The following is a 13521-nucleotide window of genomic DNA, read 5'->3' as shown; positions in this document are numbered from 1 at the left end:
TTCACGTGCAAATATTTTCCTTAATAGTACTTTATTAATAAAAACCTGTTTTCTAAAATTCCTTCTTGTTTTGTTCACATCACAGGTGGACAGTATCAGAATGTTAGTGAACAGCATATGACGATGGAACGGAACATTTCTGTGTGTCGGGAAAGCATAGCCGACGTGCAGTGCACCCTGCAGAAGGTTCTGGGCTGCTGGACGGCGTATACGGAAAAGCTGCGCTTCCTCAAGGCGTGTTTCGAGGAGACAAAGAAGGAACAAATTACAGAGGTATTTGCAGCCTAGTGGCACCGGCTCAATTGCACTTTTTGTTTTGTTTGGAGACCCTCATTTTCAGGGAAGAGTAAGCACAACTGTTGGAAAATTCTCCAAGATTTGGAAGGAGTTTAGTTTCTTCCTAATAAAACTGCCAAAGGAAATTTTCACCGCGTTACAGGTTTTACACACACACAGAGTTTTATTGAGGTATAACTTACATACACAGTATACCTTTTGGAAGATATAGTACTACATTTTTTTGAAAGAAAATAAAAGACTTAGAGTACTGGATAGCAAATAGACATATTTAAAATAGATTGATGTTTTATAAAGCTTAATTTTTCAATTCAATACTTTGTTTTCCTTTCTATTGAATTTATTGGGTGACACTGGTTAACAAAACTATACAGGTTTCAGGTGCACAGTCCTACAGCACATCATCTGTACACTGTGTTGTGTGTTCACCACCCCAAGTCAAGTCTCCTTCCATCACCACTGACCCCTCTCTATCCGCCCCCACCTCCCCCAATTTCCTCCCCCCTCAGTCACCACACTGTAGTTCGTGTCCATGAGTTTTTTCTTTTTTTGCTTAATTCCTTTACCCCTTCCATTTAGTACTTTTGAGCTCTAAAACTTTTCTGAGTTTCTAGAGGAGGCAAACAAAATACCTTCAACTTCTCTGGAGAGGCGTGGAAGAAATCTTAGTGTAATTCACTGTTGTTTTCATTTGCTATTCATGTCATCATCTGTTTTATGATTGGTCTGAAATAGTTCTTTCTTTCTTTCACTTGTTTCTCTCTGTTGCAAATGGATATAGATAGCCTCTCAGACTAAACATTTTTCAGGTAGAAACTAAAGTTACTCAACAGAAAAGAAGACTGTTTATATGAAAGTAAAATATGTGTGTGAGTACAAAAGAGTGTTTGAGGGGCTAGTGAGACATTACTTCTCCCTGTCACTTATGTTGATATTAGAAAAGCACATCTTTGGCTTTCAACAGTTCTTCTGTTTTCATTTTATTTTATTTTATTATTTTATTTTAATCTTTATTGATTTCAGAGAGAGGAAAGGAGAGGGAGAGAGAGAGATAGAAACATCAATGATGAGAGAGTCATTGATCGAACCCACAACCCGGGCATGTGCCCTGACTGGGATCGAACCCCGATCGCCTGGATCCTAGGTCAATGCTCAACCGCTGAGCCACGCCCAGCCGGGCAGTTCTTCTGTTTTTAAAGTTCTTTCATTAAAATTCCCATAACTCTGGAAAAAAAACAACAACACTTTAAGCCTTGTAGTTCCCAAACTGTGTCCTAAGGTGCTCTGAGCTGCCAGAGAGAACTCTTTAAAAAAAAAATTTTTTTTAATGTAAAGGGAATTTAAATTTTGAGGGAGATACAACAAGACTTGTCGGTTGACACTATGCAAATTAGCACTAAGTTTTTTGGACTTGACTACTTCAAAATGAGAGCTTTTAGATGATTTTTCTGACCTGGAGAGTTCATGAAAAAAATTACCGAGACGTCAAAGGTGCCGTGAACTGAAAAAGCTTGAGAACCTCTGCTCTAAGCTCCGCAGGCACTTAGAAGGGTGGCCGGTTAGATGCTTCCTAACAGCCCAGGCCCAGGCCGCGACAGACAGCTGCTGCCCGCCAGTTAGTGCTGGGGTGAAGGGCTGGACCGGTAGGGATGGGAGAATCCTCTAAAGGGCCATCAGAGTCTCTGCAAAACCTCACTTTTGCTTACAGTCAACCTTGGTAAAGATCTGTTTATCGATCATAGAAAGACAAGTATTTTGTCATTAAAATAACATGTTGCTTATATGTTATGTAGGTTCCCTCTGAGACACTATCCCAGTGGAATCTTGAACATACTATGTTAAATGAAGTGGGAAATTTCTTAATTCAAGTCAGCAATGCTGAATTTAGAGCATCTATTTCTAAAGAATTGAGAAGGCTGAATAAAAGATGGAGAAAGTTTGTTACAAAAACTCAGCTCGTAAGTTTGTGCAGTTTTTTGTTTTTTTTTTTTTGGTAACAGCTTCGTTGAGCTATAAAGTCGCATACCATACAATTTGTTCATTTAAAGTGTATAACAATGGGTTTTAGTATCCCCAGAGCTGTGCGGCCGCCACCATGATCAAGTCTAGAACATTTTCATCACCTCTTAAGGAAACTCTGTACCCATTAGCAGTCGCTGCCCACTTTCTCCCACCCTCCCCAGCCCTAGGCAACCCAGTCCACTTAATGTCTCTATAGGTTGGCCTATTTTGGATATTTCACGTAATTGGGATTATATGGTATGTGGTCTTTTGTTTCTGGCTTTTTTCACTTAGTGTAATGTTTTCAAGGTTTGTCCACATTGTAGCATATATTAGTTCTTCATTCCTCTTTATTGGCAAATAATAATAGCCGATTGTATGGCTATAGCACGTTTTGTTTATTCATTGATCAGTTGATGTACATTTGGCTTCTTTCCACCTTTTCGACTATTCTGACTAATGTTGCTGTGGACGTTCATGCACAAGTTTTTGTGTGGACATTTAACATACAGCTTTCTACCTGAATTTCTTTTACCACTAAAAAATAATGTTAAGTGTTTTGCTTATTGGATTTCAGGCTCCTGAGAACATACACTGAGCTTTATTTATCTTTATATTTGGTATAACGCTTCTAAAAGAAGACCTTACATAATGTTAAAATTTAAATTATGAAATTATTTTTTTCTTATTAACAATTCGAGACTGAGGTGTTTTATGGGGAATGCTCATTTTAAAATATATTGAATATATTATGTCCATTTATTGTTGGTAATATATCTTAGCATAAAAATATAAGCATTATGTTTTATGACATTAATTTTTTATAGGACATGAAACTGCCACTTATAAAAAAGCAGGATCAGTCCATTCTTGACAATCCTAAAAATATTCCACCATCTAAAGAGAAAAAACCAGCTGTTGAGTCTTCAACAGATAGGCTATTAGAAGGTGCTGAAGATCCCAGCCAGAGTGTAAAGGTAAAGTAGTCATACTTTATTCCATTTGTGTATAGAAATAATTTAACTTTGCTGTTTTTCTTTAAAAAAAAAATCCATATTGTTGAAACAGTGGTAAATATGATTATTAGGTAATATTTAAAGTATAATCATTTTCCAGTAAAATGCATAAAGACTACCTTCATGAGGTAGTCTTTAGGGTTAAAGTCACTCAGGAGGAGTTTCCCCGACACAACTTCTCAGTGTGGAAAGGGAGCTGCTGTTTTCCTCCCATTGCTTCTGACTGGTGCTCAGACATTGTCTAGCTTTAGGCTAGCCCCTGGCCTGTGTCTTGCTTCCTTTCTGTAAAGTGGGGGGAAATGTAGACTTTATTTGTAGTTTTGTTGGATAATTTAGAGGATGATTTTTTATTTTGGATAAGAATATGGAAAAGGAACCCAAAACAATAAAAATCATACGCAGGTGTCATACCTGTGGTTTTGGAAATGTGCCTTCTTCAGAATAATAACTTGCACGGTTTTATGTAAGAATGTCACGTTTAACTGGCTTTGGCCAGTGGCCGTGATTCGCTGTGTTTAAGACCTAATCAGACAGACTCTTGAAAGATCTGAATTTGTGCAAGATGCTTTTAGAATAAAAGAATAGAGAATAGTACATTCTTCTAATACATTGAAAATATGATCTGGTAAAAAACAACTAAGAATGTATATATCATGTACAGCTTTAGTATATTACCCCATAGGATATTGAGAGATTATTCATGGGAAAAGGCTTAATTTCACTGAAATTTGATTCTGTCTCTTCTTGAGGATGTTTGCAACTACTATTGCTAGTAGCTGTAGTTAAGTAAGTTGTATGTGAGGTTTTGAAATGTGTTTATAGAAACAATACCTTAATTTTCTAATATTTTATCTCCTTATGTGTAAAATGGTGATAATAGTAATTAGCTCGTAGGCATGATATTATCATGAAGAAAACATATGTGGTCCTGGCCAGGTAGCTCAGTTGGTTAGAGCATTGTCCTGAGATGCTAAGGTTGCGGGTTCAACACCTAGTCAGGACACATACAATAATCAACCAATGAGTGCATCAGTAAGTGGAACAACAAATTGACGTTTCTCTCTCTCCCTCTCTCTCATCAAGAAATAAAAATTTTAAAGAATATATATGTGAATAAATCTGTTAACATTTAAAGTGATATGTACTATCATAAAGTGCTATTATCATTTCAAAAACTAATTCTTAAGTAATTAAAATATGTTGACTTATCACTCTTGGGGGGGGGGAAAAGATCACTTTTTAAAATGGAAAATTATTGTATCATGTAAACATTGTCATTTTCTTAGCGATAATTTTGAATGTTGTAGGCTGGGGAAGAACATGAAAAAGAAAATGAAGAATTCCCAGGGCAACTAAAAGTGGCCGAAGAAACTGAAAAGCTTATTGGAGAAGTGGAAACCTGGGACACAGAAACCAAGTCTCTTTTGGATGTTCTGAGACATCAAGATGATGTAGATACTTCAGTGGAAGAATCTTTGCAGGTATGAGCATAAAAGTCTTAAAAGGACAACTTCCGTGGCTGTAGACTGATGTATTAAGATAAAAGTTTCAGGGTAAAGAATAATATGACAGCTGTTTGAATTTTCTTAGTTGGGGTTTTTTAAAACAGCATGGATCCTCATTCCTAAATCATTTGCTGTGATTTTGCTTGAGGACAGAGGATAGACTTGAAAACCATTAATAGTACCTTATGTGAGTCTAAGTTCTGGAATTATTTTCCCAGCTACATAACGGAGGTTAAATATTTTCTTGTCTGAGAGGCGATGAAGAGATAAGTGAGGGGGCCTCACATAGCTCAGCGAGTGTGAATATGGGGGATTATACAGCCTCGGCTTTGAAGGCTCGTTCACTGATTAAGCCACTTTCCCTTCTTTGCTTGACCCGGGGAGGGTGACGGGTGTTGTTACAACTCGGTTCTGTCTTCATTCTCAGGCAGTCGACTCATTGAAAAGCAATGAGGCAAGATTGCATTTTAATATCACTCAGTTCTCCTGGGAATGAAGTTACAATTGTGGTTTTTACTGAGTTCCAAGCTCAGCTATAAAAATCTATGGAGCATGTCATAAATTGCAACAAGATGGAAAGTTCCTGGAATAAAGGAACATTTATGTAATTCTTTTAAATCTGCATTTCTGAAGTGGTGTATATATAGCATTTTGTGTTTTCATTGTTTATAAGAGTGATACTTTTTATTGCTTTGAAAATATTATATAAACTTACCTGTGCTATCTGCCAGTGCTTTTCTAATTTTATTCATTCATTCATTCATTCATTCATTCATTCATTCATTCATTCATTCATTCATTTGCTGTATCTGGAATTTACTTTAGTAAAAGAAATGAGTGAGAAATGAGAAAGTCAATATTTAAAAAATATTTCAAAAAAATAACAGGGAACATACACACATGCTAGAATATATTTCTGTTAAGAAGGAATTAAGTAGATCTTTATTGGATCAAATATATTGTAAAGTAAGAAATACAGGTTGCTGAACAGTATAGGTGTTGACGTCTTTTTAGTGCTCTGTAAAATAGTTGCTTTTTAGTACTTTATGCTTTGATATCCATAGAAAAATATCCGTAAGTGTATACAAATAACTAGTTTTGTCTGTTTTGATCCCGCATGATGCCCAGCTCTTAGCACATTTCCTGGTACACAGTAGACACAAAGTATTTTTTAAATGAATGTGTGAATGTTTGGTTAAATGACAACTAAGGGAGCGATGGGGAAGAAGAGGAACTTTTTCTTTACATGCTGTATTTTCTATTCTTGTTCAAGTTTTTTACCTGAGCTTTATAATTAAAAAGGGGAAAAATTGAAATTATAAATCAATATACTAATTTTAGACATTAAAATACTGCATTAAAGTGTAAAGAAGAAAATAAAAATCACTATAATTCCGCTGCTCTAAGATAAATGAGATCAACATTTACATAGTTGATACCACAAAGTGTAATTTCTGTTTTATTATACCAATGTCACCTTTGAGTAGTAAGTAAAATTTTTTTTGCTAATTAATAAGTGGAAAGCAATATCTCATTATTTTAATTTGTATTTACTGTATTTGTTACATGTAAGATTTGACTATTAAATATTCATTAGCTTTTTTTCCTGTGATTTGTATTTTCTGAGTTTTTTTGGATTTTAGTTATTTTTCTTATTGAACTTATAAGGTCTTTGAATCATGACCCATTTTCATTTGTGTAGCAAATATTTTTACCAAGTTGGTGACTTTTAAGTTGTTTATTTTACATAGAAAATTTTTACATTTATATAGTCGTTTTTATCCCTGTTCTTATGTATACAAAGGCTCTCCACACACACAGAGAGCAGATGAACTTTCATAGATAATTTCTTCTTTTTGTAGTTTTGTATTTTATATAACTTTCTGATATACCTGAAATTTATTCTTGACATGTTATATAAAGCATGGTTCTAAAAAGATTATTTTCCAATAGTCATTTTCTCCAGTAACATTTATCATATGCCCTTGCAACTGATTTGCCTTAGAACAATTTAATATTAAGCTTTATTACTACTCTCTCAACTTGTTTTCTTTCTGTTCCATTGTATTACTTCTAGTCTTTATTTTATTACAGTGTTTAATATATAAATACTAACCTATAAAAGACTGTGTTGCCCAGAATCTGTATAAATATAAAATTTCAAAATGAAATTTTTAAATAGCATTCTTTAGAATATAAATTTGCCTCATTTTGCATTAATAATTAACCTTTTATGACTTCTGATGAGATTTAAGGTTAATGTTTAACATATAATCAGAATGTTTATTGTGATCTCATTTTAATTGTTTTAATAGCATCTTATTGCCAAGGGCTCTATGTATGAAGAGCTCACATCTAGAATGGAAGACACTTTACAAATGGATGTACAAAACATTTCAAGCCAGGAGTCCCTTGAACATGTTCTCACAGCTGGGCTTCAGGCAAAGATTCAAGAAGCTAAAGAGAAAGTCCAGGTCTCTCTTTAATATTCTCTATTCAGTGAATTAGTCTTTAAAACCAAGTAGTCAGTGGGAGGATGGGGAAGTTGGAGGGGTTGCCCTATAGTTTGGAAATGTTTTGTAGAATACAACTTTTGCATTATATTTTATTTTTTTATATTTAGAGCATACTGGAAAATATCAATATAATAAATAAAATATTCCTATGTCCAGTGGGAAAATAGGAGTGGCAACACAAAGAAAATATTTATTAACTTTTATGAATTTTCTAAGAAGCTGGGCCAAGTGTTAAGTTGAGAATTTTTTGTCTTCACAGATCAACATGGTAAATTTAGGTGCAGTGCTGAAGAACTCAGCTGATGTCTCACCAGATCTGAATGTCAGGATGAAGGTGGAGGAATCACTGAAGGAACTTGAATCATACATTACAAGAGCTGAGCAGTTACTTGGCCAAAGAGAGAGCCGGAGTGGACTAATTTCAAAGTATAAGGTGGGACCCTTTCACCTATCAAATGTAGGGTATTTATTATTAGCCAACTACCTAATTTTTATCACTGTGATTATACACAAAGTTATTGTACCTTTAAAATTTTTTCCAGTTTTATACATTGTTTCCCAGAGACTCTTCAAAATAAACATTAAAATGAAGAATTTTAAAAATTCAATATACTATTATAGACCTGCCGAATAGACTCAGTGATATAGTGTAAAGAACACAGCTGACTCTATGACATTGAGCAAGAATTTAATTTTTCTGGCTTTTTTAATCAATAAAATGGTCACAATAATTCTAGCCCTATCTAGCTGCCGAATTTGTTGTCGAGGCTTTCAATGAAAATAAGGCTTATGAAGGCATATGAGTAGTTAAAATTCTTCAGCTGTAAAATAACATTTTAATTAAAATGATACAAGTTATTTACGGACATATTCTTATCGATAAAGACCCAATATGTTTTGGGTCAGTTTGGAGACAATTTTAGGTTGACTTTTCATGGTTTGATAGAGTTAAGATATATCCAAATGAGACTCACTATTAATGAACACAGCAGGAGGCACTTGGGGGGTGGGCATGGGAAGTGAAATGAAACAGGGTCTCTATACTTGGACCATTGGAGCGGTAGAGTATTACATGTTCTTCCCTTCATTCATTTATTCAACACTTCACCCACTTCTTGAACATTTAAAATGAACAAGGCATGTTGTGGGAGGTAGAGATGAAGCCAAGTGATACTTCCCCCAGTGCCAGTGCTCCCAGGCTTTAGGAAAAGACCTGTTACATAGACTCAGTGATATAGGAGCCACCCTCTGCCCACTGTGGCCCCTCTTTTTTCCCAGGCCTCAACTCTATTTGTTTTTCTGGATTGCTCACCATACTGGACCCTAGCAGTCTTTTCACCATTCCTTTCCCACGGCCATCTTACGCTGTTTGCACTTGGCCAGCCACCAGCTCTGACCAGTTCCCTGTCCTTTGCCCCTGCTTTACTCCCAGGTTGCTGACAGTGCTGAACTGACCTTAAGAGTCACTGGTTCTTTTAAATAATCACCAGGCTGGATTTCAGGAGGACAGATATGGTCGGCTCAGGAAAGAGAGAAGGAAGATGGAAAGTGGGTGCTCTGGGCCCCTTCTCTCCAGAGAGAAGAGAGGGGTGTCAGTTCTCACACCATGTTCTTTCTCCCTGCCCACTTTTCTTTTGGAATCTGGGGCCATGGGTTTTCCCTTTTTCCTCTGGCATTTAGTGAAGTGGATCTGTTTTCACAAACAACACAAGGTTCTTCCCTGAGACCCCTGGGACTCCAGGCACTCGGGTAGTGGGACCCTCCCATCAGCACATATGGTGCGAATATCGCCCTTGGTCCTTCATGTAGCAGCCCTCACAGAGGCCTTGGAGAAGCGCCCTGGGGCCCCTGGGTCCTTCATGTAGCAGCCCTCACAGAGGCCTTGGAGAAGCGCCCCGGGGCTCAGCATTGTACCTTTTCTGCAGGAGGCCCATAATAAATGTGTAATGAGTGTAAGGATGAATTCCCACCCTGTTTTATTGCTTTCTCCTTAAGTATTACTTTCATCTTCTTGTCTCCTTAGAGTTTTCTGCCTTTCACAAACCCCAGACTAGTGTTCCTTCTGTCATTCACTTGTTACCTAAGCCAGGATTCTGCTCTTATAGGGTATTGCCAGGTACTACTCAATAAGAGCCGGTAAGTGTGGGGTAAGGAGCAGACACGTTCCTGGCAAGGTATTTCCCTTCCCTGGCTATTGCTGTCCTTCCCTGGGATGGGACTGCCAGTGTGGTTAGCCCTGGCAAAACTAGAAGTCCATGGTAAGGTAATGTTTCTTTCTTGCAGCATAAAATGCTTATGTACAATGTTAAATATTTGCCATACTAACCCTACTATAAATTATATCTAATATATGCTGGTATTCTCTTCATATTATATCACTTACGAAGTGTGGTTGTCTGATCCACAATTAAAGGAACTTTCGAGGAAACCTTGCCAGGGGCTCATTATTTATCAGAGGGGTAATGCAAATTATTTTGAATATCATAGATATGAAGTTTTTATCTGAGTTTCAAATGTGTAGGTACATTTAAATAAGAAATACTTTGCAATTTTTTTCAAAAGATGCAAATGGGCTCTCAACCTCAATTTACAAAGAAAAGTCTCCCTTAAATCTTTAAATAGTCTTCATAGAGTCCTTTACCTAGCTCTACCTGTGAACCATCTACCAAAATTAGCTTTGAGGAGTTGGCAGTAGAGACTTTCATGTTCTTGTTTGCATCTTTTTTTAATTTATAGGAAGCACTATTAATTTTTAATACTAAAAGTCTGGCCAAGTATATGAAAGCCATTGAAGAACTGAAAAATAATGTATCTGAGGATGTAAAGCTGTCTTTGGAAGAAAAGAGCAGAGATGTCTGCACTAAGTGGGAGGTAAGAACATGCACGTGTATCCGGCACTTACACGAATACATCTGACCATGGATTTGTTTGTCATCAGAGTCATTCTTGGTTATCCCCTTGTTTACTTTGAATCACAGAGGGCTGATCCCTGTAGGCTGCGGTTCTCAGGCCCTGTAGCAGCTGGCCTCTCTGTGTTCAGCCAGTGACAATACTGGAGATTAGAAAGGAGGTTGGAGGAGGGGAAACAGGAGAGTTCGAAGGCTTTCTTGTCCTCTTTCTTGGCCACTGTCTCTGGCAGCTGAGTCTCCCCCTGGCTGCAGGTTCCATGTCTCCAGCCTCTGGTTGGTGACCCTCCTGCCTGGACTCCACTGAAGCTTCCAGCCCAGCGGTGGTAGGAGCTTTCTGCTGATGCTAATCTCTGGATTGCTTCCCATCCCCTCTTTGACTTTCATGTCTTGTGTAATCAATCCCCAGCATGTAATTCCCTCTGAGTTAAATATTTAGTGTTTTCTGGTTTCCTGGTTGGATCCTGACTGAGACAACATATTGACACATACACCCAGAGTTTCAGTGAAATAGGTGTAGGCTTTGGTGGCAGACAGACTTGGATCCAGCAGCTATGACCCTGGGGAAGCTGCTTAACTTCTAGGACCTTCACCGATAAAATGGGAATAACCCACCAATTTGGCATGATTGTTGCTAGGATTTATGTAGCTACCACAGAGATTGTGTTCAATAAGTGGTATTTAGTATTGATATGGTTTTTTTTTTGGAGCAGTATATGTGCATGTATGTATGAATATATGGAGAGAGGGAGAGAATAAAGTAATATAATTGAATATCTTTTGTTAAAGGTTCTCTTAAAACACATTTTAAAATAAACCTTATTTTAAAGCAATTTTATATTTACAGAATTATTACAAAGATAGTACAAAGAATTCCAGGATACCCCATGCCCAGTTTTCCCAATTATTCACATCTTGCATTGACATCGTACCTTTGTCACAATTAATGAACTAATATGGATACCTTATTAACTAAGTTCAACTTTATTCATATTTCCACAGTTTTTCCCTAATGTGCTTTTTAGTCTGTTCAGAATCCCATTCAAAATATGCATTATAACATCTTGCTATTTCAGCATGGGCTCCAATATGTCCTATAGTTTCTTCCAGTCTGCAGCTGATTTTTTTCGTTCTCTTAACAGTGTCTTTCCCAACTCAAACACATTTTTAGTTGTTAGAAAGGGAAAAAAATATGTTTATGGGTCTGTTATATTTTAAAACATCCTCCACAGCGACACAAGAATTTTTTAAGTTCTGTTACAGCAAGTATTTTTATTGTGTTTTTAATGAAAACCTTTTCAATATAGTTTGTTCCCATGGTTAATGTGTGGCTTCGTTTGCAGTCTCTTCGTTATGAACTGTCTTTGTATATTCAACAACTAAAAATAGACATTGAAAAGGAAAAAATTAGTGACAGTATTTCAAGACTTGAAAAACAAATAAGTAAAGAAAAGAAACTAATTCGCAGAGGAAGGACCAAGGGTCTCATCAAGGAACATGAGGTAAACCACCTGTTTTCCATTTACATTTTGTCGTCATCTTGAGGTTTTTCTTAAAAGGTTGTGCATGTCCTTGGCCTGGGATGAAATCTGCTCTGAAAATGACTTCAGCCGTCTCGTTCCCTGGGGATTATCCCTTATGCAGTTCAAGCTCTAACCAGAGCCTGTGACTCTTGCATTTTAGAAGGGAGAAAAATTTAGCATTGAGTTAATAGCCCATGACTTCCCTGGATACTTTTCAGTGACCCCTGACCCTGAGCGTCTGGTTACAAACTTGCTGAAGTACCCACAGTTGCCTTTTGGTCCCTTTACTATTTGATTGCATCCGTGTTTTTGACAGTACCGATCCCTCTTTTCATTTCTTTTAAACTTTCTCCTGCTGTGGCCCTCTTAATGTCAGTCTCTCTCGCTTTTTCTTTTTCTGGGTGGTGGCGGGGGTCTGGCTTCTTTGTAGTGTATGTCACAAATTTCTCTTTTTTACTGTGTTATCTCAATGTTTTAGCTTGGAGAGTCTCTGTTTTTGACTAATTTCATGATTGCTCTAGGTGGTTTCTTGCCCTCGGGGGTTTCAGCTGCCCCCTCGACAGAGATGGCGCATGAATCTCTATCTGCCACTGAGTCCTTTCCCCTGAGCTCCAGGGGACATCACCAGTGTCTTCAGGGACCTCTCATCAGCATGTCCAACACGAACCAGTGATATCCCCTCAGACGTGTCTTCCTCGTATATATTCTGGTTCCGAAAGGCCTTCTGTCCCAGAATCTCCTCCCTTTCCTTCCACGCGGCCTTAGTGGAGTCAGTTGCCAGGTCCCCTCTGTTACTCTTCAGAGAAGCTTCCATCCTTTCCATCGCTGTTTCCTGGGTGATTTTCTCAGCATGATGAAGGCTGCATCATCTTCCAAACTCATCCCCAGAGTGACCCTTTGAACCACAGATGTTGTCACTGGCTCACCGTTCCTCCCAGGACATCTCCAAACTCCTTAGGACATGCCTCTGCCTCTTTTCCTGCTCCGTGCCCTCCACCCTCTAGACTGTCCTTCTAGAACATCTGGAGCTTTTCCTCTCTCGGCTGCTCCTTCTGTTAGGAGCGCCCTCGCTCCCCCTGGACCTGCAGGCTCCTTGTCCTTCCCTCACGGAGCTCAGGCGGCTCCCGCGTGTGAACTAGGCTTTCCCTGACTCCTTAAGGCAGGTAGTGGCCCTGTCCTATCACTTGTCACACTGTATGCTCATTATTTGTGTGACTACTGCAGGAGAGGAAACAATTTTACTTGACCCTCTTAGGGTCCCTGCTGGGTCTGAAAATTAAACTGACAAAGATCCACAAGAGAAAAGTATACATATTTTATTGAATTTTTACATGCACGTGGGGGCCTTCATAAGAGATTGAAGACCCGAAGAAGTGAGCAGAGTAGGAAGCTTTGATACCTTTTATCAGAGAAACAGTACATTAGTGCGGACTTGACAAGACAAGAGGGTTTGGGCTGGGTGGCAAATGGTGGGGAAGTGACTGGGAGGGTAAAGGTTAGTTTAACAAGGTTTGCTCCCACATTCCTCGGGGGCTGCAGTGGGACTGAGAAGGGTTTATCTCCCGTAAAAGGAGACTTTATTTCCCATCTTTAGCCAGAAAATGGGAATCTTTCTGTTTACTGCTTTTTTAAAAAAATTGTTTTTAAAAACAGAGAGAGAGAGAGGAAGGAAGGAAGAAGGAGAGAGAGATTGAGAGACATAGAGATAGAGAAACATCAGCGAGAGAAACATCCATCGGTTGCCTCCCATACGCAAC

The 13521-nt window shown here is 38.0% G+C and overlaps 1 protein-coding gene across 1 annotated transcript in view; it reads left to right on the top strand.

The window, feature by feature from the left end:
* Positions 1-13521, top strand: part of SYNE2 (spectrin repeat containing nuclear envelope protein 2) — a 233480-nt gene that overhangs the window by 48401 nt on the left and 171558 nt on the right. The window contains exons 15-22 of the mRNA XM_087819973.1: positions 86-273; positions 2091-2255; positions 3126-3275; positions 4622-4795; positions 7135-7293; positions 7595-7768; positions 10072-10206; positions 11585-11743. Coding sequence (XP_087676099.1) covers positions 86-273; positions 2091-2255; positions 3126-3275; positions 4622-4795; positions 7135-7293; positions 7595-7768; positions 10072-10206; positions 11585-11743 — 1304 coding nt within the window. The remainder of the gene's footprint in view (positions 1-85; positions 274-2090; positions 2256-3125; positions 3276-4621; positions 4796-7134; positions 7294-7594; positions 7769-10071; positions 10207-11584; positions 11744-13521) is intronic.

This window comes from Miniopterus natalensis, chromosome 1, assembly GCF_054644295.1.
Source record: "Miniopterus natalensis isolate mMinNat1 chromosome 1, mMinNat1.hap1, whole genome shotgun sequence".
NCBI lineage: Eukaryota > Metazoa > Chordata > Mammalia > Chiroptera > Miniopteridae > Miniopterus > Miniopterus natalensis.
Note: the sequence above shows the minus strand (reverse complement) of the source record. Positions and strands in the feature narration are given on the sequence as shown.